The sequence below is a fragment of the Nerophis lumbriciformis genome, linkage group LG23 (genome assembly GCF_033978685.3).
Source record: "Nerophis lumbriciformis linkage group LG23, RoL_Nlum_v2.1, whole genome shotgun sequence".
In the NCBI taxonomy this organism is placed as follows: domain Eukaryota; kingdom Metazoa; phylum Chordata; class Actinopteri; order Syngnathiformes; family Syngnathidae; genus Nerophis; species Nerophis lumbriciformis.
This window is the reverse complement of record NC_084570.2, coordinates 42,752,946-42,780,129: the sequence shown is the minus strand read 5'-3', so window position 1 is coordinate 42,780,129 and position 27,184 is coordinate 42,752,946. Positions and strand designations below refer to the sequence as shown.

At 42.7% G+C, this 27,184-nt stretch overlaps 2 protein-coding genes across 5 annotated transcripts in view; both read right to left on the bottom strand.

The window, feature by feature from the left end:
- The window catches only part of otud5a (OTU deubiquitinase 5a), a 32,385-nt gene extending 18,060 nt beyond the window's left edge, over positions 1 to 14,325 (bottom strand). Inside the window, exon 1 of one of the 2 annotated variants that reach the window (XM_061985482.2) lies at positions 13,458 to 14,325. In XM_061985482.2, the coding sequence (XP_061841466.1) occupies positions 13,458 to 14,042 (585 nt within the window). In that variant the 5' untranslated portion in view covers positions 14,043 to 14,325. Of the gene's footprint in view, positions 1 to 1,569; positions 1,630 to 13,457 lie in introns of those variants that run through there. The other variant, XM_072915925.1, reaches the window with a different exon arrangement.
- Positions 14,326 to 16,992: 2,667 nt separating this feature from the next.
- LOC133622645 (leucine-rich repeat neuronal protein 3) lies at positions 16,993 to 26,441 on the bottom strand. Of its 3 annotated transcripts, XM_061985478.2 has the most exons (13): positions 26,098 to 26,439; positions 25,603 to 25,666; positions 25,363 to 25,511; positions 25,196 to 25,297; positions 24,954 to 25,129; positions 24,641 to 24,883; positions 24,449 to 24,571; positions 19,411 to 19,533; positions 18,934 to 19,345; positions 18,749 to 18,863; positions 18,528 to 18,673; positions 18,316 to 18,465; positions 16,995 to 18,250 (listed from the first exon to the last, which is right to left on the bottom strand). In XM_061985478.2, the coding sequence occupies exons 2-13, from the start codon at positions 25,658 to 25,660 to the stop codon at positions 17,825 to 17,827; spliced, it is 2,223 nt and encodes a 740-aa protein (XP_061841462.2). In that variant the 5' UTR covers positions 25,661 to 25,666; positions 26,098 to 26,439; the 3' UTR covers positions 16,995 to 17,824. The 3 variants fall into 3 exon arrangements, with proteins under 3 accessions (XP_072772025.1, XP_072772024.1, XP_061841462.2); XM_072915924.1 differs by having other exon boundaries at positions 16,993 to 18,250; positions 24,954 to 25,297; positions 25,363 to 25,508; positions 26,098 to 26,441; XM_072915923.1 differs by having other exon boundaries at positions 16,994 to 18,250; positions 24,954 to 25,297; positions 26,098 to 26,441.
- Between the last annotated feature and the right edge of the window lie 743 nt (positions 26,442 to 27,184).

The window sequence follows — 27,184 nt, the reverse complement described above, 5'->3', positions numbered from 1 at the left end:
ATTATATAAGGGTTGGAATTGGGGGTTAAATCACCAAAAATGATTCCCAGGCGCGGCCACCGCTGCTGCCCACTGCTCCCCTCACCTCCCAGGGGGTGATCAAGGGTGATGGGTTAAATGCAGAGAATAATTTCGCCACACCTAGTGTGTGTGTGACAATCATTGGTACTTTAACTTTAACTTTACTTTAACTTTACCGGTGCGCTCTATAGTTTGGAAAATACGTTGATAAGAGTCTTGCTACAGAACAATCCAACAATGACACAAAGCAACTACACTGAGGAGGGTTGACAGATGAGAAATGACAAAGTATCGAACCAAAAGCTTTTTTTTAGGAAAATGATGACGTGTACACTATTTGAGGTTGCTAAAAAGCATCTGCTACATGAAACATTATTACAGGCCATGTATAGTATATAGTTTTTATGCAGTTTTACCTTAAAATAAACAAAAAAGTACTGTAGCGCCCACTAGTTTCACTCCATATTAAGAGACAAGCTGTGTTTAGGGAGAACAGTTCTAGTCACACACGCAGGGAAATTAAAAAACCTGACTGACGAGGAACAAGCGCAGACGTCTGAAGCGTTGTTAGCAAAGCTGCCAAAACAACAAGGCTTTACAGGGGAAAGGAACTACAAAACAACACATGAGGTGGTTGGACTAAAGGCAAAAATAAAAATGTGTATAAAACTGATTGAGCTCTCAGGAGTATTTGAGCGGGAAATGCAGGACTAGCATGAAATCAGTCAGGTAAAAACAGATTTATGATCAATAATGTCCACAATGATTTTATCCTTTTGTCTTCAGTAGGGTTGTAACGATAAATAATTCATGATAAACTGCTGTAAAACCATGGAGTTACTGAGATGTATAGCCATTTGAATGCCTTAAACCGGAAGTGAAACTGTCCATAACATTTTTGCTCGAAAGGATTCTGCACTAATCATTCCAAGCAACGTTTGTAAGTTTTACAATATAACTAGAACAATTCTTACTTACTAAACGGTCCCATGTGTGATGTCTGTAGGAGTGTTTTCATGCATATTTGTACGTGCCACCGTAATTTTAATGAAGCTAGTGTCGTTAGCATTAGATAATATGCTAACAGGTTTACGAGTGTCTGTGTTAGTATTATTAACTTACAATGGCATTCTTTTTGTATTGTTTCAATTTCACTAATTCCTCAGTATATTCACCAAAACTTCACCGTGGAATTATTGAGTCTGTTTAGCTGATTGGAGAGCTAGCTTGCGCAGCTAGTGGGTCCATGACGATGACTTCTGTTTTGTTTGATCAGCCGTTTTACTGCCGTGTTACAGACACCGTTTGGAATGGAATGGTATGTAAACAAAACATTTACAAAATATTTATGTGTAAATAACTAATTTCACATCGTATATATCTGCGGCTTATAGTCCGGTGCGGCTAATATACGGAAAACAAATGTTTCCTTCTAAAATTTTGTGAGTGTGGCTTCTAGCCCCAGTGCGCTCTGTGGTCCGGAAAACACGGTGCAAAATATCACATTTGTCAAAGGTTGATTTAGTTGAAGAAAAAACATGACATTACCAGAGTTATCCATCCATCCATTTTCTACCGCTTGTCCCTTTTGGGGTCGCGGGGGTGCTGGAGCCTATCTCAGCTGCATTCGGGCAGGAGGTGTAAAATAACACACTATATTTGACAATTAGTGATGATATTTAAAATCAAACAATCAAATGCTAGAACAAGCATTAGTTTATTGCAGAAATGCTGACTCAATATTACTTGTGCTTTGTTTAGATCCCGGCTTGTTCGGTTCTAGAATGTGTCTTTGTGTTGCGTAACGTTTCCATCACTTTCATCACACGTTTTGTTTCTTTCAGTGATGCACGGTGGTGGTTGGTCATCAACAACTCGCATCAGTTACACGACGCGTCGGTTTTGGGCCAGGGATGGGCACCATGCCTGAGCACGGATACACAAACTCACACCAGTTAAACGAGTTCAATCATGCCCATTTTTACATCGTACTTAATGGTCAACGTCGGACTGGGCAATAAAACTATAACAATAAAAAGTGTGACAGACACGTAATCCATATCAATAAAAAATGTGTTTCATAAAATGTTCCATATATATATATATATATATATATATATATATATATATATATATATATATATATCAATCCATCCATCCATCTTCTTCCGCTTATCCGAGGTCGGGTCGCGGGGGCAGCAGCCTAAGCAGGGAAGCCCAGACTTCCCTCTCCCCAGCCACTTCGTCCAGCTCCTCCCGGGGGATCCCGAGGCGTTCCCAGGCCAGCCGGGAGACATAGTCTTCCCAACGTGTCCTGGGTCTTCCTCGTGGCCTCCTACCGGTCGGACATGCCCTAAACACCTCCTTAGGGAGGCGCTCGGGTGGCATCCTGACCAGATGCCCGAACCACCTCATCTGGCTCCTCTCGATGCGGAGGAGCAGCGGCTTTACTTTGAGCTCCCCCCGGATGACAGAGCTTCTCACCCTATCTCTAAGGGAGAGCCACGCCACCCGGCGGAGGAAACTCATTTCGGCCGCTTGTACCCGTGATCTTGTCCTTTCGGTCATAACCCAAAGCTCATGACCATAGGTGAGGATGGGAACGTAGATCGACCGGTAAATTGAGAGCTTTGCCTTCCGGCTCAGCTCCTTCTTCACCACAACGGATCGATACAGCGTCCGCATTACTGAAGACGCCGCACCGATCCGCCTGTCGATCTCACGATCCACTCTTCCCTCACTCGTGAACAAGACTCCGAGGTACTTGAACTCCTCCACTTGGGGCAAGATCTCCTCCCCAACCCGGAGATGGCACTCCACCCTTTTCCGGGCGAGAACCATGGACTCGGACTTGGAGGTGCTGATTCTCATCCCAGTCGCTTCACACTCAGCTGCGAACCGATCCAGTGAGAGCTGAAGATCCTGGCCAGATGAAGCCATCAGGACCAAATCATCTGCAAAAAGCAGAGACCTAATCCTGCAGCCACCAAACCGGATCCCCTCAACGCCTTGACTGCGCCTAGAAATTCTGTCCATAAAAGTTATGAACAGAATCGGTGACAAAGGGCAGCCTTGGCGGAGTCCAACCCTCACCGGAAACGTGTCCGACTTACTGCCGGCAATGCGAACCAAGCTCTGACACTGATCATACAGGGAGCGGACCGCCACAATCAGACAGTCCGAAACCCCATACTCTCTGAGCACTCCCCACAGGACTTCCCGAGGGACACGGTCGAATGCCTTCTCCAAGTCCACAAAGCACATGTAGACTGGTTGGGCAAACTCCCATGCACCCTCAAGGACCCTGCCGAGAGTATAGAGCTGGTCCACAGTTCCACGACCAGGACGAAAACCACACTGTTCCTCCTGAATCCGAGGTTCGACTATCCGGCGTAGCCTCTTCTCCAGTACACCTGAATAGACCTTACCGGGAAGGCTGAGGAGTGTGATCCCACGATAGTTAGAACACACCCTCCGGTTCCCCTTTTTAAAGAGAGGAACCACCACCCCGGTCTGCCAATCCAGAGGCACTGCCCCCGATGTCCACGCGATGCTGCAGAGTCTTGTCAACCAAGACAGCCCTACAGCATCCAGAGCCTTAAGGAACTCCGGGCGGATCTCATCCACCCCCGGGGCCTTGCCACCGAGGAGCTTTTTAACTACCTCAGCAACCTCAGCCCCAGAAATAGGAGAGCCCACCACAGATTCCTCAGGCACTGCTTCCTCATAGGAAGACGTGTTGGTGGGATTGAGGAGGTCTTCGAAGTATTCCCTCCACCGATCCACAACTTCCGCAGTCGAGGTCAGCAGAACACCATCCGCACCATACACGGTGTTGGTAGTGCACTGCTTCCCCTTCCTGAGGCGGTGGATGGTGGTCCAGAATCGCTTCGAAGCCGTCCGGAAGTCGTTTTCCATGGCTTCCCCGAACTCCTCCCATGTCCGAGTTTTTGCCTCCGCGACCGCTGAAGCCGCACACCGCTTGGCCTGTCGGTACCTGTCCGCTGCCTCAGGAGTCCCATGAGCCAAAAGAACCCGATAGGACTCCTTCTTCAGCTTGACGGCATCCCTCACCGCCGGTGTCCACCAACGGGTTCTAGGATTACCGCCACGACAGGCACCAACTACCTTGCGGCCACAGCTCCAATCAGCCGCCTCGACAATAGAGGTGCGGAACATGGTCCACTCGGACTCAATGTCCAGCACCTCCCTCGTGACATGTTCAAAGTTCTTCCGGAGGTGGGAATTGAAACTCTCTCTGACAGGAGACTCTGCCAGACGTTCCCAGCAAACCCTCACAATGCGTTTGGGCCTGCCAGGTCTGTCCGGCATCCTCCCCCACCATCGCAGCCAACTCACCACCAGGTGGTGATCGGTAGAAAGCTCCGCCCCTCTCTTCACCCGAGTGTCCAAAACATGAGGCCGCAAATCCGATGACACAACTACAAAGTCGATCATAGAACTGCGGCCTAGGGTGTCCTGGTGCCAAGTGCACATATGGACACCCTTATGCTTGAACATGGTGTTCGTTATGGACAATCCGTGACGGGCACAAAAGTCCAATAACAAAACACCACTTGGGTTCAGATCCGGGCGGCCATTCTTCCCAATCACGCCTCTCCAGGTTTCACTGTCGTTGCCAATATGAGCGTTGAAGTCCCCCAGTAGAACGAGGGAATCACCCGGGGGAGCACTCTCAAGTACTCCCTCGAGTGAATCCAAAAAGGGTGGGTACTCTGAGCTGCTGTTTGGCGCGTAAGCGCAAACAACAGTCAGGACCCGTCCCCCCACCCGAAGGCGGAGGGAAGCTACCCTCTCGTCCACCGGGTTGAACTCCAACATGCAGGCTCTGAGCCGGGGGGCAACAAGAATTGCCACCCCAGCCCGTCGCCTCTCACTGCTGGCAACGCCAGAGTGGAAGAGAGTCCAGCCCCTCTCGAGAGAACTGGTTCCAGAGCCCTTGCTGTGCGTCGAGGTGAGTCCGACTATATCCAACCGGAACTTCTCTACCTCGCGCACTAGCTCAGGCTCCTTCCCCCCCAGCGAGGTGACGTTCCACGTCCCAAGAGCTAGCTTCTGTAGCCGAGGATCGGACCGCCAAGTGCCCTGCCTTCGGCTACCGCCCAGCTCACATTGCACCCGACCTCTATGGCCCCTGCTATGGGTGGTGAGCCCATTGGAGGGGGGACCCACGTTGCCTCTTCGGGCTGTGCCCGGCCGGGCCCCATGGGGACAGGCCCGGCCACCAGGCGCTCGCCATCGTGCCCCAACTCCGGGCCTGGCTCCGGAGGGGGGCCCCGGTGACCCGCGTCCGGGCGAGGGAAATCTGAGTCTCGGTTCTTGCATTTCCATAGAAGTCTTCGAGCTGCTCTTTGTCTGATCCCTGACCTAGGACCTGTTTGTCTTGGGAGACCCTACCAGGGGGCATGGAAGCCCCCGGACAACATAGCTCCTAGGATCATTGGGACACGCAAACTCCTCTACCACGTTAAGGTGGCAGCTCAGAGAGGAGTATATATATATATATATATATATATATATATATATATATATATATATATATATATCCATCCATCCATTTTCTACCGCTTATTCCCTTTGGGGTCGCGGGGGGCGCTGGAGCCTATCTCAGCTATATATATATATATTTATATAAATCGATTCTTCGGGTCACGATTCGATTCTTGGGGTCGCGATTCGATTCAAAATCGATTTTATTTTTCAATTCAACACGATTCTCGATTCAAAAACGATTTTTTTATTATTATTATTATTTTTTTTTTTTTTTTTTTTTAATGAAAACAATACACAACAATACCATAATAATGCAATACAATTTCAAAACCAAACCCGACCCAGCAACATTCAGAATAGCAATAAACAGAGCAATTGAGAGCAATTGAGGAGACACAAACATGACACGGAACAATCTAAAAGTAGTGAGACAAAAATTAATATTATCAACAACAGTATCAATATTAGTAACAATTTCAACATAGCAGTGATTAAAAATCCCTCATTGATATTATCATTAGAAACATTAATACAAAAAAAATTAAGAAAAAAAGAACAATAGTGTCACAGTGGCTTACACTTGCATTGCATCTCATAAACTTGACAACACATTGTGTCCAATATTTCCGCAATGATATAATAAGTCATATTTTAGGTTCATTTAATAGTTAAAACAAATTTAAATAATGGATCCCATACTCCAATATATGACTCATTATTATCTAAACTAAATGCAGTTTTTTCTACTGATATCATCTCCATAGCTTGTGTGTACCAGTCAGTATGAGTTGGACTATCAACATCTATACATTTTTTTAATATTACCCTTTTGGTTATTATGCATATTGAAAGAAATTTATTTTTACTATTTGATAACACGTTACTAAATTGATGGAGATCCCCAAGAATACAAGTTTGCAGTGTCATTGGGATATTTATATTAAGGACTGAGATTGCTTCTTTTGTTGTTTTCAACCATAACTCTTTTATTCTCTGACATTCCCACAATAAATGAACAAGAGTTGCCTCGGCTGCCCGACACTTCATACATAACTTGCTATCTACTACACCAATTTTAAACAGCTGAGAAGATGAAAAATACAATCTATTCAATATCTTAAATTGAGTCAGCTTATCATTAATTCTTCTAAAGGGCTTATTGGCATTTTGCCAAATATCATTCCATGATATGTCTCTTTCATCTAAAATGTCCATCACCCATTTCCGAACACATGCATCATTTGCATTTCTAGTGTGGTGTTCATTTATTATTCCATAGAATAGTTTAATTAATTTCTTAAATGTATCTTGATTAAAAAGTGCGTCTTCCAGTTCATGGCTATTTAAGGACATACTTTCAGAGGATATGCATTTATTTACAGCGTGTTTTAAAGAGATAAAATTTTAAAAAATGATTTCTGGGTACATTATATTGATCAACTAAATCATTGAACAGTTTAAAAGATGAGGTTTAGTAATACCTCTGTCTTTACATGTTGTCCATTTAACCACATTTTTATTAATTATGATATTAGGATTGTACCAAAGCTGTTGATTTACAGATGTCATTGACTTGATTCCTAGTATTTTCTGGCACAGTTTTAGAATGTTAAAGGTGGCTTCTATTGGGCTCTGCCTCAATTCATTAGGTATTTTTTTAATATAATATAAACTCCCCACATCAATGTCCAAATTCATTAACATATTTTTTTCTATGTTTATCCAGTCCTTAACTGCAGAAGAATGAAATAAGTGGCTTGCTTGTTCACAACCGAAGGAGATATAATAATGTAAATTGTAGTCCTCCTTTATCTTGTGTACAAGATAACCTTAAGTATGAACAACTGGCCTTCTTTCCACACCATATAAAATGTGATATCATTGTATGTATTTTCTTAAACCATCTTTTATTAATTAGGACAGGCATCATTTTCAGTATATAATTAACTGCTGGCAGTATACTCATTTTTACTATGTTCACTCGACCCCAAAGTGATATTTGAAGGCGTGACCAGCGTTCCATTTTGGATTCTATCTTATTTTTTAAATGTTTAAGATTTAGATCTCTGCTTGTATAAAGGTTTGGTGTAATGTGTAGTCCTAGATACATGATTTCTGCCTCTTTCCATTTAATTTTGGAGTTCTGAACTTGTGATTTCTTGCAGTGTTTATTAAGTGGTAATATTTCACATTTGTCCCAATTGACTTTATACCCTGATAAACAGCCATATTCAGTGATGACATTATTGATATAGTGAAGAGAGAAGTTAACATGTGACAGGTAGAGAATTATGTTGTCACAATACATCGATAGCTTATTATACTGAGAGACAATTTTTATACCATGAATATTATTTTCACTTCTTATTTTTGCAGCTAAGGGTTCAATAACCAAATTAAATAATAATCCAGATGCAGGACATCCCTGTTTTACTCCTCTTTTTAACAAAAAAGGTTCTGAAATATGATTATTGGTTTTGACTGATGCCATGGGTCTTGTATAAAGCATCTTAATCCATTGTATAAAATGATCTCCAAATCCAAATTTATGTAATGTGCAAAACATAAATGACCAGTTTATGCGGTCGAATGCCTTCTCCGCATCAACAGTATATACTGCTGTGGGATAAGGGAGACTTCTGGCATAGTAAATAACAAACAATTTCCTTGTATTGTCTGAAGATTGTCGAACTTCCATGAAGCCAGTTTGGTCAGTATGAATTAATTTTCCTATTACATTTGATAATCGTGTGGCTAAGATTTTTGCCAAGATTCAAAAGGATTCTCTATTCATTCAATACATAGGATGTCAGCAGGATCTACCCCAGTCTGCTGACATGCAAACAGAGTAGTAGATTTTTGTAAAAAGCTTTTATAATTGTAAAGGACAATGTTTTATCAACTGATTGCAATAATGTAAATTTGTTTTAACTATTAAATGAACCAAAAATATGACTTATTTTATCTTTGTGAAAATATTGGACACAGTGTGTTGTCAAGCTTATGAGATGCGATGCAAATATAAGCCACTGTGACACTATTGTTCTTTTTTTTTTTTTTTAATTAATAAATGTCTAATGATAATGTCAATGAGGGATTTTTAATCACTGCTATGTTGAAATTGTAACTAATATTGATACTGTTGTTGATGATATTCATTTTTGTTTCACTACTTTTGGTTTGTTCTGTGTCGTGTTTGTGTCTCCTCTCAATTGCTCTGTTTATTGCAGTTCTGAGTGTTGCTGAGTCGGGTTTGGTTTTGGAATTGAATTGCATTGTTATGGTATTGCTGTGTATTGTTTTGTTGGGTTGATTGATTTAAAAAAAATAAAAATAAAAATAATAACTTTTTTAAATAATAAAAATAAAAAAAATCGATTTTTTAAAAATGAAAATTTATTCTGAATTGCACAACGTGAGAATCGCGATTTGAATTCAAATCGATTTTTTCCCACACCCTTAATATATATATATATATATATATATATATATATATATATATATATATATATATATATATATACAGTACAAGCCAAAAGTTTGGACACACCTTCTCATTCAATGCGTTTTTTAAATTTTCATGACTATTTACATTGTAGATTGTCACCGAATATGTTTTTTTCTTTGTCGATAGAAACCTGGAAGTTGCAAAGCAAGGTTGGTTGCATGAACAAAGGCACTCACTCTCTGGTAGCCTAGCAACGCAGGAAGTGATCACTGATCAGCGGGAGTGACGCACTAACAGCCGATCCGGTTACATTATCAACTATTGCCTGGGTGTGGATAAAACAGGACGTCACCTCCACAGTATGGTAGTTTTTATATTTACTTTTTTCCAAATGGAGCGTAGTCAGACCAAAGATCACACTACCTGAGCTGCGCTCACCCTTTAGAGCACAGCTGTAACTTCCTGCCACTAAACCTGCAGAGAATGATTCTTCTCGGGTTTATTAAGCATTTCTTACATATTCCTTAGACTTAGACTTGTCTTAGACTTAGACAAACTTTAATGATCCACAAGGGAAATTGTTCCACACAGTAGCTCAGTTACAAAGGATGGAAAGTGTAAGAATGGAAATTATAATTCAGGTATAAAGTCGACTAAAAATGCACCGTAGTAGCAATATAAAATATAACATATAAGTAATATTTACATATTATATATACAGTATATGATATATACTGATATATTATATTATATTTTTATATAATAAATACAATATACAACTACCATGTACAATATTACAGTATATGTAACAGCTGCAGCATAAAATAGAGAGTAGATCCACGCAGATTCATTTTAAGAGCTTATTTCAAATATTTTTTTTTACATTTTCCATGCTTGTGTTGACGTTTCCTTTCTGCCTTGATAGCTGATGGGATTCTAATCAGAGAAAGGTCACATTTTAAATAAAAACGTTTTTATCTAAGATAACTTTCTCCTGCTCCTTATTTTGTCATAAAAAATATCAATAACTATCGATATCGACCGTATAAAACAAAGATACAGATTTCAGTCGTATCGCCCAGCCCTCGGTCTACGTGAAAACAAAGAGTGGTTATTTTTAGTCTCTAGATCAGGGGTGTCCACATGTTTTCCACCAAGGAAACATACGCACACTGAAAAGTCAACGCTAGTGGCAGCCATTTTGCAATGTTTTTATTTTGTAAAAAATAAAATATGCTAATAACAGACAGTTGATTCCTTTTTTCGTATTTTTAAAGCCTATCTTATAGATTTTTTGCCTAAATCAAACATTTACAAGCGTATAAAATGTCTAAATGTACTGAAAATATCAATACTCGAGTATTACTGGCCACTAGATGAAACCAAACCAATCAATTTGCGTTTTTCCTCATGCAACATTACTATCCATCCTCTACCGCTTGTCCCTCTCGGGGTTTGGAGCTAAGCTGGAGCCTATCCCAACTGCACTCGGGCGGAAGGCGGGGTGCACCCTGGACAAGTCGCCACCTCATCGCAGGGCCAACACACATTTTTAGTGTCGCCAATCAGCCTTTGGAGTCGGTCTTACCCGGAGAAAACATGCAAACTCCACACAGAAAGACACAAATCGAACCCGGGACCTTCTCGCTGTGAGGCACGAGCGCCACCGCGCTGCCCGCAACATTATTATATTGGAATAAAAAAGTGTAAAGGTGACACTGTGGGTGTTATTTCATGTCTACAGGGCTCTAATTATGTTTCAAAAGTATTTAGAAGGTGGTAAACAGTTTTTTTTATAATTATCCTAGCTATACAAATATTTGATTTAGAAATAATATTTGTGGACAAAACCAAAGAGCTGGTCATCGACTTCAAGAATATAATGACCCCTGTGGAGCCCATCAAGATCCAGGGCCGGGAGGTGGCACTAGTGGGGCAGTACAAGTACCTGGGAGTCCACTTGAACAGCAGACTGGACTGGAAAGACAACAGCAAAGCTGTATACAAGAAGGGCATTAGCGGACTCTTTTTCCTGAGGAAGCTTAGGTCCTTTAATGTGTGTTGGAGATCTTTATCAGTCTGTTGTGGCCAGTGCCCTGTACTTTGCAGTGGTTTGTTGGGGGAGCAGCACCAGCAAAAGGGACTTAAACCGGATTGACAAACTGATCCGGAAAGCCGGCCAAACTATTGGCACGCAGTTTGAGGCGTTTGTGTCAGTGAAGAACAGGAGGACACTGGACAAACTGCTCGCCATCATGGACAATCCTGCCCACTCACTCCACCAGACAATTGAGGGACAGTGGCGCTCATACTCCAACAGGCTCCTTCAGCTTCGTTCCCACAGTGTTCGATTCAAGAACTCCTTCATTCCGCACTCCATCCAGCTGTATAATCACTCGCCATACAGCAATAGACGATATCTGTCTATTACCTGACCTTCTATGTTAGCTACCTCTCTTAGATTATAATGTATAGTTTCTGCTAGATCTACTCTCCATTTTATGCTGCAGCTGTTACATATACTGTAATATTGTACATGGTAATGGTTATATATTGGATAAATTATATAAAAAGACAACATAATATAATACATCAGTATATATCATATACTGTATGTATATTATGTAAATATTACATATATGTTTTATTTTATATTGCTACTACGGTAAATTTTTTGTCTACTCTATACCTGCATTATCCTTTCCATCCTTACACTTTCCATCCTTTGTAACTGAGCTACTGTGTGGAACAATTTCCCTTGTGGATCAGTAAAGTTTGTCTAAGTCTATGTTTGTCTAAGTCTAATAAATCCTACTATGTTGAAATTCATTTTCCACGGTCAAGCCTAGAACTAATAATGGAGATAAACATGGGTTTACTGTATATCTATTTAAAACAAAACGTTGTGGTTTAAGTAATTGTTTTTCAACCTTTTTTGAGCCAAGGCACATTTTTTGCGTTGAAAAAATCCGGAGGCACGCCATCAGCAGAAATAATTAAAAAACGAAACTCAGTTGACAGTAAAAAGTTGTTGTCGCAGTTGTTGGATATGAATTTAAACCATAACCAAGCATGCATCACTGTAGCTCTTGTCTCAAAGTAGGTGTACTGTCACCACCTGTCACATCACACCGTGACTTATTTGGAGTTTTTTGGTGTTTTCCTGTGTGTAATGTTTTAGTTCTTGTCTTGCACTCCTATTTTGGTGGCTTTTTCTCTTTTTTTGGTATTTTCCTGTAGCAGTTTCATGTCTTCCTTTGAGCAATATTTCCCGCATCTACTTTGTTTTAGCAATCAAGAATATTTCAGTTGTTTTTATCCTTCTTTGTGGTGACATTGTTGATTGTCATGTCATGTTTGAATGTACTTTGTGGACGCCGTCTTTGCTCCACAGTAAGTCTTTGCTGTCGTCCAGCATTCTGTTTTTGTTTACTTTGTAGCCAGTTCAGTTTTAGATTCGTTCTGCATAGCCTTCCCTAAGCTTCAATGCCTTTTCTTAGGGGCACTCACCTTTTGTTTATTTTTGGTTTAAGCATTAGACACCTTTTTACCTGCACACTGCCTCCTGCTGTTCCCGACATCTACAAAGCAATTAGCTACCGGCTGCCACCTACTGATATGGAAGAGTATTACACGGTTACTCTGCCGAGCTCTAGACAGCACCGACACTCAACAACTACACATAATTAGCAGATTATCGGGATAAGCGGTAGAAAATGGATGGATGGATGGATGGATGGATGGATAATTACTGGTTTGCAAAAAATATTTTTAACCCAAATAGCTGAAATTAGATCATCTCCCACGGCACACTCGTGTGCCGCGGCACAGTGGTTGAAAACCACTGGTTTAAGTGACAAAATGCATAATTAGTTCTTTTTTTTTTTATCTTCAGGAGAGTTCCCTCAGGAAAATTAAAATTCCAGCAACTGTGCACAGATTTGAAATAAAATTAAAAATAATTTAAAAAGTAAATAATGGAGGTATAAATGTAAATAAAATATAACAATAAGAATAAAAAATAAAAAGTAACAATTAGAATAAAAATAGGAATATAACAAGAGAAACCAGGCAGTAGTGACCATGTTATGAAGAGAAAAAAATGTAGAAAACCGGTAATACTGTTGATGATATGAAAGATGTGATGTGTATATTGCACCTTTAAAATGTATTGCACTCTTAATTATGCTTGTTATAGATAGTTAGAAGCGCTCACCTTCGTTACGTTATTATTAATAATCTGATTTAAATGTTACTTAGTCTGCAGTTAACTTCAAGTTGTTTTATGATGGCCACAGTTTGACCCTGTTACAGATTATTATTGTTATGATAGCATTGTGATTTCCTGCATGATACATACGGTAATTAGTTTTTTTTTTTTTAGAAAACATCATCAAACAAGCTTGTAAATGACAACCACGTGACTGGCGTGACCCACATGAAGAATTAAGTGCCCTCTCACCCCCAGCCTCACCTGCTCGGCGGTGGCCGGGTCCACGGCCTGCAAGCGGGCGGCGTTCTCGTACTCGTCCTCGCTGTTGTTTCCGGCTCCCTCGTCCTGCTCCTTGCTGGATCCCACCCCGCCGGGGACGCTCACGCCGGGCTGGCCCCCTCCGGCCAGCGCTGCCACCACGGCACCGGAGCAGGTGCCCGCCTGCCGCCGCCTCTTGCTTAGCCCGGGCCCGGAGCAGCAGCCGCCGATGCTCCCTCCGCAGCCCACGACGCCCGCCTGCACCACCAGGTCCCCGCGAGATGTTGCTACCATGCCGCCACCGTCCCGGACGTCGCCCGGTGCCACGGAGGCCACGGAGCCGCCAGGCGGCGGAGAGGCCTGCTGCGGCCGCGAGCTCGCCTCGATGCTCCGCCGCTCGTCCCTAGCCGAGGGCGGCGCGGGCTGGTAGGACCACGGCGGAGGCGAAGCCCGCGGCCGAGCTCCGGTCCTCCCCGCGTGCGGGTGCGGGTGCTGGTGAGAGTCCGCTCCGCTCCGCCGGTCGCTGTCATCGGCGTGATCCGCTCCCCCGACCCCCGAGCTGGGCTTCTTTTTGGGCAGGATCGTCATGGTGGTGCGGGGAGGGAGGGAGGGAGGGGGGCCAGAGGGCGACGAGTCCTGCCTTTTTGGATCAAAAGATTCGCTGCTTCGGGCCTGCTGTCGGGCCGCTAGCCGCTAAACATGGAGCTAACGTCGTGGAGGAAGAAGCAGCGGACGGGACGAAGATCCTCGTCGACGTTTTTGGACGCCGAAGCCACAAACAAGAAGAAAAAAAGAAAAAAACCGTCTCGTCTTCCCGGTCGAGAGCTTGAGCACAAAACATCAACACAGTCTGACGGCCTGCTGACGTCACTTCCGGGTCAGACCGGCGTGGTGACGTCACGGCGTCGCTTTTGTTGCCACCGCGCCTACAGAGAAACTTTTTTCTGTAGTTTCTTCCACACGGATGCAAAAAAACATTTCAATTTAAAAAAAACATTAATTAATAAAAAAAACATTTTCAAACTTTTTTTTTAAATAAATAAAATAGCAAAAAAATATAAATAAAAAATGCAAACATTTCATGCAGATATCACTTACAAAAGTAATATTAGTTATTAAAAACATGGACTATGATCACGTGATGGTTCTGATTTGAAACTCCCTTTAAAGGACTTCTGTGTTCTAGAAGAAAATGCTCAACTGACCTCTGACCTTTGCTATCCAGCGCTTCAGTTTTTTAAGTTGTTATTAATGTCTTGGCATAAACCGGTGGTGTCCAAAGTGTGGCCCGGGGGCCATTTGCGGCCGACAGCTATACATTCTAAAAATGCTGTTGCAAAAAAAAAGTGGAATGAAAGAGAAAACCGGTGAAATGTGACGTGAAAAAGTTGCAATGTTGACTCTAATAACACAAAGGCTGTTTTTTCTTTAAAACTGTCATTGCTCAAAAAATTATAATGATTCAAAATCAATGTTGTTATGAATTATTGACCTATTTATAGGAGGCTCCAATTACTTCACATCAAATATTCCATCCATCCATCCATCCATTTTCTACCGCTTGTCCCTTTTGGGGTCGCTGGAGCCTGTCTCACTTTGTAATATATTTAAGGTGAAAATATTGCATATCTTGTGTGTCTACTATAAAAATATAAATATTTTTTACAACAAAAAGGGCATAAAAACAAGCAAAAAAACATTAAAAAAAATAAAATTATAATGGACAAATACATCTGAAGTTGAGGTACAGATTTATGCGTTGAAAGTTTTTTTTTTTTAAATACATTTTTTAACACTTTTAAAAGTGGGACCCTTTTGGATACCCAATAATGTTGGTGAGATTTTTTTTAACTGTCATTGCTTAAAAAATAATAAATCAATCAAAATCATTGAATTATTGACCTATTTTAGGCTCCAGTTAGTTTACATCAAATATTCCACTTAAAACTATTTTTGGGGGGAAATATTGCATATTTTGTGTCTTTTGTCATTTAAAAAAAAGGGTTTTGTTTTATATCCACAGATAGTTGTGAAGTTGATCCAGAGATGTTGAAAGCAAATTAAATAAAATGACCTATTTTTAACATGGGACACTTTTGGATTCTTACGAATTTTAGTGCATTTTTTTGACTGTCATAAAAATGATGAGGAAAAAATAATAATAAAGAAATATAGTGAATAAAAACAATGTTGTTATGAATTATTGACCTATTTTGGGCTCCAATTATTTCAAACATTCCACTTTACAATATTTTGGGGAGGGGGGGATAATATTGCATATTTTGTGTCTTTTGTCATTAAAAAAACTGGGTTTTGTTTGACAAAAAGGGTATAAACATCCATCCATCTACCGCTTTTCCCTTTCGGGGTCGCGGGGGGTGCTGGAGCCTATCTTGCTGCATTTGGGCATAAGGCAGGGTACACCCTGGACAAGTCGCCACTTCATCACAGGGCCAACACAGATAGATATTTTTTATTTTATATCCACAGATAGATGTGAGTTGATCTAAAGATTTAAGCGTTTAAAGTAAATTAAACAAAATGACCTATTTTTGACACTTATTTTTTCTTTGACGAAAAAAGAGCATACAACATAGAAACATTTTTACTTCATATCGACAGACAGATTTTAAGTTGATCTAGAGATTTAAGCGTTGAAAGTAAAAAAAATAAAATGATTTATTTTTAACACTTTTATGAGTGGGACCCTTTTGGATTCCTAAGAATTTTTGTGGATTTTTTTTTAACTGTCATTGCATAAAAATAAAAATAAAGAATAAAAAACAAAGTTGTTATGATTTGTTTTAACACTTATGTTATGACGTATTTTCCAATTACTTCAAATATTCCACTTTAAAATATTTTTTTTTGGGGGGGGGGGAATATTGCATGTTTTGTGTCTTTTGTCATTTATTTAAAAAAAAGGGTTTTCTTTGACAAAAAGGGCATATTTTTGTATGTATAACAACAGATAGATGTGAGTTGATCTATAGATTTAAGCATTGAAAGCAAATCAAATAAAATGACCTATTTTTAACACTTATATGTTTTCTTTGACAAAAAGAGCATAAAACAGAGAAAAAATTAACTTTATATTCACAGATAGATTTTTTAAGTTGATCTAAAGATTTAAGCGTTGGAAAAAAAATACTTATTTGTAATATTTTTATGACAGAAACACTTTCGGGTGCCCGGAAGTCATTACAGCGTATGCCCACTGGGTGTCACTGTTCTGCAGTGGTTTTGTTCCAATGGGTTTACTTTTGATCTGATAGACCAGGGGTCGGCAACCTTTACCAGTCAAAGAGCCATTTTGACCAGTTTCAAAAATTAAAGAAAACAATGGGAGCCACAAAAATCTTTTGAAATTTTAAATGAAATAACACTGCATACAAAATATTTTTTTTGCTTTGTGCTATGTATAAACTAAGGGTTTCAGACACGCGGGCCACACTAACATTACATTTTCATATTGAGGTGTGGGCCGCGTGTCTGAGACCCTTAGTTTATACATAGCACAAAGCGGGTGGTTTTATATGAATGTTGCTTAAAAGCGTCATACTTGTCAACCCCCCCCGATTTTTCCGGCAGACTGCGAATTTCAGGTCAACTGTTCTCACGTCAGGTCAACTGTTCTCTCTAACGTGACGTGATGGCACAGCATTTAGCACCCACTACAACCAGCGTGCCGCGCCAGTCAAATGTTGTATGGGGCTTCTGCTTGCTCACATAAGTGACACCAAGGCATACTTGGTCAAAAACCACACAGGTTACACTGACGGTGGCGGTATAAAAAAAACTTTAACACTCTTATTAATAATGCGCCACACTGTGAATCCACACCAAACAAGAATGACAAACACATTTCGGGAGAACATCCGCACCGTAACACAACATAAACACAACAGAACAAATACCCAGAATCCCATGCAGCCCCAACTCTTCTGGGGGGGGTCGACAAGTATGCAGCTGAGCCGCATCAGAGTGATCAAAGAGCCGCATGCGGCTCCGGAGCCGCGGGTTGCCGACCCCTGTGATAGACGAATATATTCATGTGTTCAGTGTTCATATTTATTGTGTCTTCTAGCAATCATCTTCATAAATGTGCAACTTAAATACAAATATATAAACTTTGTACAAAAAGACGACTGCTGTTGCCCCGGGTGACCACAAGAGGCGCTGCTTAATCACGTGATGCCAACCTTTGCAGCTTTGTTGACGTTCACGCTCTTCTTCTTCATCCTCGTCATCACGTGTACAACTCGGTGCTCGACCGTGTTTGACCTACAAAAGTCCAAAAAAGGAGTGCAAACATGCAATAGCCCCCCCTCCAGGTCTGAGATAATGCTAACAACAACGTGACAAGGTTTTCACCACGTGTACGTCTTGGTGGTGTCAATGTGGCTTCCTGTCGGCGCCCTGCCCTCTTTGTCTTTGTCGCTCTCGCCCTCCCACAGCGTGATGAGGGGCGGGTACTCGTGCAGCGGGATGGCGGCGGCGGCGTGCTGCATGTACTTCTTCAGCGAGGGGGCGAACGACATGCGGCGGCGCCCCATGTAGAAGACCAGCAGCGCCATGATGGACACGGCGAATACGGAGCCCGTGGCGGCCGCCAGCGCCACGCCGCTGCGCCGGGACGGCACTGGCGCCACAGTGAAGCCCGCCCCCTTGGTGGTGACGTTGAGGCAGGAGGTGTGGCCAAGGGAGGAGGGGGCGGCGACGACGGTGAGGCAGACGTGGTAGTCGCTGGCAGGAAGTAGGTGAGTCAGGTTGTACTCCTGCACGTCGACGGGAACCTGCCGGACAAAACCACGTTTGACTTTTTGTCCTGCAGAATGCTAATGCTAATGCTAAAGGTCACCTTGGCGGTGTAGCTGATGTGAGCGTTGTTGATGTGCACGGCGGCGCTGCTCCAGCGTGGCAAAGGAAGAGGCGTGTCCTGCGGGGTGGAAGCTCCGCCTCCCCAAGGATCGAAGGTCCACGCCAGCACCATCGAGTGCACGTTCACTGCCTGCACGTGATGTCAGCACATGAGCTAAACGGCTAACACACGCTAGCACACGCTAACGCTACCTTGGCCGTAACCAGCAGAGCGCAGGAGCCCCTTGCCTCGCCTCGCCCCCTACCGGGGAGCCGCGGCGAACCGGGAGCGTCCACCGACACGGTCACGCTCTTTGTGTCCGCCCCCGCCACGTTCCACGCCACACAGGTGTACGCGCCTGCGCGAGCGTCACAAGCTAGTTAGCCCATTTATGGCGACAAGCGCAGGACGCCGCCCGCCTCTTGGTGCTCACCTGCGTCTGACGGCGCCACATGTTGCATCACCAGCGTGCCCAGATGTGTCACCTGGTACTTCCTGTCTGGGGTCCGCCCCTCCTCGGATGTGATTGGTGAGGCCTCCGGGCTCACCTGGGCAAGGGAGAAAAGCGTTACTTTGTTTGTGTTCACATTTGTGTGACACATGCGTGGCCCCGCCCACCTTGTCTCCAGTGGGCGTCACCCAATAAAACTGAGGGGCGGGGTCAGCGTCAGCGCTACATTTCAGCGTCATGGTCTCCCCCGTGCTGGCGTTTAGCTCCGACACGAACGAATCGACGTCGATGAGCGGCAGGCAGGCGTCGGCCCCGCCCCCTCCTGCCACCGCCGCCACCTCCCGCAGCTCTCGTCCAATCAGGCTGGGCGGGGACGAGCAGCGCGTGGAGGAGGACTCCAGCAGTCTGACGTGCGACTCGTTACCCAGGTGACGAGCCCACCCGGAGAGGCAGTCGCACCGCAGCGGGTCCGAGTACAAGGACAGCTCCTCCAGGGAGGGGAGGGTCTCCAGCAGGTCACCTGACAGGAGGCGGAGCCTGCTGTTGTGGAGGAGGAGCGTGCGCAGGGAAGACACGCCCCTGAGGGGGGGAAGCATGTGGATCAGTGTCGGGTTTGATGTGTCAAATGGTCGCCACCAACTCACCTGAAGGCGCGAGCGTGCAGGTGAGACAAGATGGCGTTGTTGCTCAGGTCCACCTTGACAAGGCCAGGAAGGTTCTGGAAAGTCTCAGCTTCCACCAGCACAAGAGCGTCCATGTTGTTCACACTGACACACACACACAATTAGTGAGAGCTATGGAGGTACATTTGTGCTTTTATTACCAAAGCGGTTTTTTTGACACTGAATTTTTTTGTCTGCTTAGTCTGCTGCCCCCGTGACCTGATCTCGGATAAGCGGAAGAAAAATGTATTTGCGTTTTAATTTTCTTAACAGAACTTTTTTTTACAACAAATAAAGCTGACAATTATGTGTTTAGTAATGTTGTGTTTTAAAATTCAGTGTATAAAAATTAAGTGTCAAAATATTCAGTGTAAAAAAAAAATAGTGTATAAATATTCAGTGTTTACAATTTTAGAGTAGAAAAAAATTCAGTGGTTAAAAATTATACGTAAAAAAAAAAAAATAGTGTATAAAAATACAGTGGTTAAAATTTCAATGTAAAAAATTTCAGTGTAAAAAAATGTTTCTGTGTTTAAAAGTTCATTGTAAAAAATTAAGTGGTTAAAAATTCAATGTATAAAAAAATTGGTGTATAAGAATTAAGTGGTTATAAATTCAGTGTTTATCCATTTTTTACCGCTCGTCCCTTTCGGGATCGCGGGGGGTCGCTGGAGGCTATCTCAGCTGCATTCGGGCGGTAGGCGGGGTACACCCTGGACAAGTCGCCACCTCATCACAGGGCCAACACAGATAGATAGATAGATAGATAGATAGATAGATAGTACCTTATTGATAGACTGTGTTTTAAAATTCAGTGTATGGAAATTAAGTTTAAAAATTTAGTGTATAAAAATTATGTGTGTAAATGTTCAGTGTAAAAATATTCAGTGTTTAAAATTTCCATGGAAAAAATTCAGTGGTTAAAAATTCAGTGTTTAAAAAGTCAGTGTAAAAAAATCAGTGGTTAAAAATTTGGTGTTTAAAAAGTCTGTGTTTTAAAATTCAGTGTAAAAAAAGTTTGTGTTTAAAAGTTCAGTGTTTAAAAGTTCAGTGTAAAAAAAATCAGTGGTTAAAAATTTGGTGTTTAAAAAGTCAGTGTTTTAAAATTCAGTGTAAAAAAATTTACTGTATAAAAATTTCGTGTGTAAATGTTCAGTGTAAAACAATTCAGTGGTTACAAATTCAGTGTAAAAAAACCAGTGTATAAAAACTTGGTGTTAAAAAAGTCAGTGTTTTAAAATGCACTGTATGAAAATTAAGTGAAAAAAAATGTAGTGTATAAAAATTCAGTGTGTAAATAAATGTTCAGTGTAAAAAAATCAGTGGTTACAAATTCCATGTAAAAAATTCAGTGGTTCAAAATTCAGTGTAAAAAAAATCAATACATAAAAATTCAGTGTAAAAAAATTCAGTGCTTCAAAAAGCAAGACTCACTTCTGGTAAATTGAGACTGAAGCAATCTATCCTGTCTCAGAAGCAGCCAATGAGGTGTCAAGTTTGAAGGGAAACATCTACATTATGTACCTTTGTATGTCTGTGAAAGTATCTCCTCTCCCTTCTCGTTGCTCGACATCTTCATTCCAGTTAACAGTGCACCATTGTCTTAACGGTTGGTACTTACTTCCCTGTTGTTGTGTCATGTGCTCTCCAAACTCAACCTACTTCCTCCAACTTTGTAGTCTGTGTAAAAAGAGCCAAGCGCTCCTTCCTCAGCACGCATTTCTTCCATACTTGCTTTTCTTTTCAATAAAATCTCAGAAAGACAATTTTGTTTGACAAAGCAACAAAGATGCAACACCCACTGTGAAATATAAAGACAAAGGGTAAAAAACATCAACAAATTGGATAGAATATCACTGTTTTGCAGAACTTTGCTGCAGAATTCTGCCTCCTTCAAACACTCGCTGCTCCTTAAACAAGCCCCGCCCACTCTGTTCGTGCCGGTCTGCATGAAGCAAAGCTTCGTATGTCACTCAAAAGTGCAGATTCCAACCATTGGAATGTTCATTATGTTGTATTATGCCCAGGGAGACCAGTTAACTGACCTCAAACTTGACACCTCATTGGCTGCTTCTGAGACATAATCGATTGCTTCAGTCTTATTTTGCCGGAAGTCAGTCCTGCTTTTTTAAGCAGCGAATTTTTCAGCACTGATTTTTTTTACACTGAATTTTTATACCCTGAATTGTTTTACACTGAATTTTTGTACACTGAATTTTTTATACACCAAATTTTCTTTTACACTGAATTTCTAAACACTGATTTTTTAATCACTGAATTTTTTCACCCAGATTTTTTTCACTGAATTTGTATACCCTGAATTGTTTTACACTGAATTTTGTTTTACACTGAATTTTTAATCACTGAATTTTTGCACTGACTTTTTTCACACTGATTTCTTTGCACTGAATTTTTAAACACTGAAATTTAAAACACTGAAGATTTTCCACTGCAATTTTTATACACTCAATTTAAAAACACTGAATTTTTATACAATTAATTTTTATACACTGAATTTTTTCACATTGAACTTTTTTTACACTGAATTTTTTAAAACTCTAATTAAATTGTCAGCATAATTTGATGTAAAAAAAATTCAATTCACAAAATTCAGACAAATAACAAATTCAGTTGAATAATTTCGGTGTCAAAAAAGCTTTCGTAATAGAGACACAAATTAATCTCTATGCTAGCAACTTGGTAGCTCAAAGTTTCCTTCACAGTCTGTGAAATGAGGAGGACATTGAAGTATCTGTTGTGCCTTCAAGTGCACTGAAGACAGTAGGACATTGAATTACATTATGAAATATTGGGAGCTAGCAACTTGGTAGGTCAATGGTTGCTTCACAGTCTGTGAAATAAATAGGCCACTGAAAAAAGTTATGTGGTGCGTTCGGGTGCACTCAACACAGTAGAACATTGAAATACAATATAAATCAATCAATCAATCAATGTTTATTTATATAGCCCTAAATCACAAGTGTCTTAAAGGGCTGCACAAGCCACAAGGACATCCTCGGTACAAAGCCCACATAAGGGCAAGGAAAAACTCACCCCAGTGGGACGTCGATGTGAATGACTATGAGAAACCTTGGAGAGGACCGCACCGCATATGTGGGTAACCCCCCCCCCCTCTAGGGGAGACCGAATGCAATGGATGTCGAGTGGGTCTGACATAATATTGTGAAAGTCCAGTCCAAAGTGGATCCAACATAATAGTATGAATATGAAGTATTGCTAGCTAGCAACTTAGTAGCTCAATGGTTACTTCACAGTCCGTGAAATGAGTAGGACATTGAAGTGTCTCTGGTGCATTCAGGTGCATTAGAGACAGTAGTAAATTGAAGTACAATATGAAGTATAGGTAGCTAGCAACTTAGTAGCTCAATGGTTACTTCACAGTCTGTGAAATGAGTAGGACATTGAACCGTCTGTGGTGTGTTCAGGTGCACTCAACAAAGTCGGACGTTAAAGTACATTATGAAGCATTACTAGCTAGCAACTTAGTAGCTCAATGGTTACTTCACAGTCTGTGAAATGAGTAGGACATTGAAGTGTCTGTGGTGCGCTCAGGTGCACCCAACAAAGTAGGACATTGAAGTACATTATGAAGTATTGCTAGCTAACAACTTAGTAGCTCAATGGTTATTTCACAGACTGTGAAATGAGTAAGACATTGGAGTGTCTGTGGTGCATTCAGGTGCACCCAACAAAGTAGGACATTGAAGTACATTATGAAGTATTGCTAGCTAACAACTTAGTAGCTCAATGGTTCCATCACAGTCTGTGAAATGAGTAGGACATTGAAGCGTCTGTGGTGAATTCAGGTGCACTCAACAAAGTAGGACATTGATGTACATTAAGAAGTACTGCTAGCTAACAACTAAGTAGCTCAATGGTTACTTTACAGACTGTGAAATGAGTAGGACATTGAAGCGTCTGTGGTGAATTCAGGTGCACTCAACAAAGTAGGACATTGATGTACATTAAGAAGTACTGCTAGCTAACAACTAAGTAGCTCAATGGTTACTTTACAGACTGTGAAATGAGTAGGACATTGAAGTGTCTGTGGTGCATGAACATGCACCCAACAAAGTTGGACATTGAAGTACATTATGAAGTATTGCGAGCGAACAACTTAGTAGCTCAATGGTTACTTCACAGACTGTGAAATGAGTTGGACATTGAAGTGTCTGTGGTGCATTCAGGTGCACCCAACAAAGTTGGACATTGAAGTACATTATGAAGTATTGCTAGCTAACAACTTAGTAGCTCAATGGTTATTTCACAGACTGTGAAATGAGTAAGACATTGGAGTGTCTGTGGTGCATTCAGGTACACCCAACAAAGTAGGACATTGAAGTACATTATGAAGTATTGCTAGCTAACAACTTAGTAGCTCAATAGTTACTTCACAGACTGTGAAATAAGTAGGACATTGAAGTGTATGTGGTGCGTTCAGGTGCACCCAACAAAGTAGGACATTGAAGTACATTATGAAGTATTGCTAGCTAACAACTTAGTAGCTCAATAGTTACTTCACAGACTGTGAAATGAGTAGGACATTGAAGTGTATGTGGTGCGTTCAGGTGCACCCAACAAAGTTGGACATTGAAGTACATTATGAAGTATTGCTAGCTAACAACTTAGTAGCTCAATGGTTATTTCACAGACTGTGAAATGAGTAAGACATTGGAGTGTCTGTGGTGCATTCAGGTGGACCCAACAAAGTAGGACATTGAAGTACATTATGAAGTATTGGTAGCTAACAACTTAGTAGCTCAATGGTTACATCACAGTCTGTGAAATGAGTAGGACATTGAAGCGTCTGTGGTGCATTCAGGTGCACCCAACAAAGTAGGACATTGAAGTACATTATGAAGTATTGTTAGCTAACAACTTAGTAGCTCAATGGTTACTTCACAGTCTGTGAAATGAGTAGGACATTGAAGTGTTTGTGGTGCGTTCAGGTGCACTAGAGACAGTAGGACATTGACTTGTTTAAGGGCCCATGTGTCACCTGAGCTCCTCAAGATGCTGAAGGCCCTTAAAGTCTCCTCGCTGTAATCTTTCCATCGGGTTCCGGTTGAGGTCCAAGAACTTGAGGTTGGGGAGCAGGTTTAGAGCGTCTTGGGGGACAGACCTAGCAGAGGACAGGTGGACAATCAATAAGCGGACCAGGAAGGACTCCTGTTCCAGGTTTTAGTCTCACCTGAGGCGGTTGTCACACAGGGACAGACTCTCCAAGTAGTCCAAGCCCACAAAGGCGGCGGTGGGCACGGAGGTGAGTCCCATCCCAGCCAGAACCAGACTATGGAGGCGGGACAAGGGCAGGAAGTTGTTGTCCTCCAGACCCAGGATGGGGTTGTCCCCGAGCATCAGGATCTCCAGGGAGGGCAGAGACTGGAACCAGCGGCTGTCCACGGCCACCAGCCGGTTGGCGTTGAGGTGGAGCCTTGGGGGAGAAGACGGGAGGCGTCAGAGGGCGGAAGAGAGACCACGCCCGCTGCGGAGAGGAGGAGCACCTCAGCAGGTTGGCCACGCCCACAAAGGCGCCCGGCGTGATGGAGGAGATTCGGTTGTGGTTCAGGTAGAGTTCCTCCAGTCTGCTCAAGTTCTTCAGGCTCTCGTCATCCAGCTCCTCGATGCGGTTCTCCTCCAGGTACAGCGTCACCAGAGACCACGCCCCCACGCCACGCACCTGACACACATACACCTTCACCTCCAGATCTCCACGTGCGTGCGTGCGTGCGCGCGCGCACGATACCTGGGTCAGCTGGTTCTCGGACAGGTCCAGCTCCGTCAGGTTGGTGAAGCGTTCAAGTTCCCTTGAGACGGACGAGATGTTGTTGCTCTGCAGCAGCAACACCTGACACGCACACGTTCACGTCAGGCTGCAGGCGTGATTGCGTGCGCGCACGCGCGTGTGCCTACCTGCGTGTCGGAGGAGATGTTCCCAGGAATGTCGTTGAAGTGGAGTTCGTTACAGTCCACGGTCACCGCCTGCTGAAAGACGGACTGAGGCGTGTACCACGGTCGCGTCTCGCACACGCACTGCACGGGACACTCCACGGCGCCCCCTGCTGCCACACGCACACGCACACGCACACACACGCTCTCATGAACACGCCAGCATTCCCCACCTCACCTGCACTTGGTGACGTCATGTCGGACCTGGTGGCAGCGATGACGTCAGCAGGAAGGCACCGAGCACAAAGAGGCCACGTCCCATGATGCACTGTAAACGGAGGTGACGTCATCATTGGGGTGGGGGAGCGGCAACACCCGATTAGTCGCTTTAATGGAGTTAACGTGACTTTATACTTTCGCTTTCCCGGAGCCGTAGCAGTCGGACTTTGGTTACCGTGGAAACCTCCAAACCTACAGTGCCGCAGAGTTATTACGTAAACAACTTTTTCTCTAGGAGAGGAAAACAATCGCCTTAAAACATGGTAACAACCCAGTCTGTCCGCGAACGCATCACGAGCACTAAGCTAACTTAATGTCGTCAATAAATAATGAAGTCGTCCTCATGAATATTCATGAATGTCAGCGAACGATGTCACGAGATGCCAGTAGAACATTGCGGAATGTTTGGGGTTTTTTTTCTTCCCGCGCCGTCGGCAGAAATCCAAACACTTAAGAGTTGTTGTGTTGCGCGCGCCTCACCTTGCGTCCGCGCTCGCGCCTGCACCGGACCCGCCAGCGACAATCAGAGACCCGCACCAGAGTCCACCGGCGAGGCTCGGTTCAGGTGTCCAAATGGAGGCGCTCCGACTCGTGCCGTTCTTAACCCGGGCACCCGTGCTCCCCCATAGTCCTCCGTCAGGTCCCCGGAGCGTCACGTGCCACCGAGCAGCGGACCAATGAGAGCTTGGCTGCATTACGTCATGCTCCAGATTCTCCTGCTGGGGCAAGTGTCCAATCTTTTTTTTTTACCAGCATGATATTGAGGCACAGGAACCACGTGACTTTCACTGAGATCATTTACTGCTGAGGGATGACGTCATAACCGGCAATTATGATTACCAGACCACCTTGAAAACACAAGTGATGACGTCACCACCAGGTATGATGTCATTGTTGGACATGCCACAGTGATGTCATTTCTCCATAAGGAGCATGCACGTGCATTGGCCACGCCCCCCGCCACACACAGCCATGTCAGCATCATTCCTTGTGACATTTGGTTGCCATGGCGACCGCAGTGACCTTCACTCGGTTGTCATGGCGACGCTTGGACCTGTGAACATAAGAATGTTGACTTGATGAAGAGTGACATCAGCTCCAATTGACACTTTTATTACTCCTTACCCACCCCGAGTGGGCGTGTGTCATAGTAAAGGAGACTGTCGATCAGGGGAGTCCAAAGTGCGGCCCGGGGGCCATTTTTGTACAACCCGTGGTACAATTTAAAAATACTAATACAAAAAATAAAAACATCAAAAAGTGAAATAAAAGAAGGTGAAATGTAACAAGAATATGTTGCAATGTTGACTCTATTATGAATTATTGACATATTTAAGGCTCCATTTACTTCAAATCAAATATTCCACTTTGAAATATTTTTGGGGGAAAATATTGCACGTTGTGGGGGAAAAAACAACCATGACCAAAAAAGGGGGAAAAAACAAGCAAAAAAAACATTAAAATATAAAAAAAAAATAAAAATAAAAAAATCAACGGATATATCTGAAGTTTATTTAGAGATTTAAAGGTTGAAAGTAAAACAATTGTTTTTATGACTTTTATGGGT

Coding starts and splice junctions, on each gene's coding strand:
- LOC133622645 (XM_072915923.1), bottom strand. CDS start 25,660: ATGGGACGTGGCCTCTTTGTGCTCGGTGCCTTCCTGCTGACGTCATCG. Junction 25,512..25,602: donor GACGTCATCGCTGCCACCAG/GTCCGACATGAC, acceptor TGCGTGTGGCAG/CAGGGGGCGCCGTGGAGTGT. Junction 19,346..19,410: donor CTGCACGCTCGCGCCTTCAG/GTGAGTTGGTGG, acceptor TCCCCCCCTCAG/GGGCGTGTCTTCCCTGCGCA.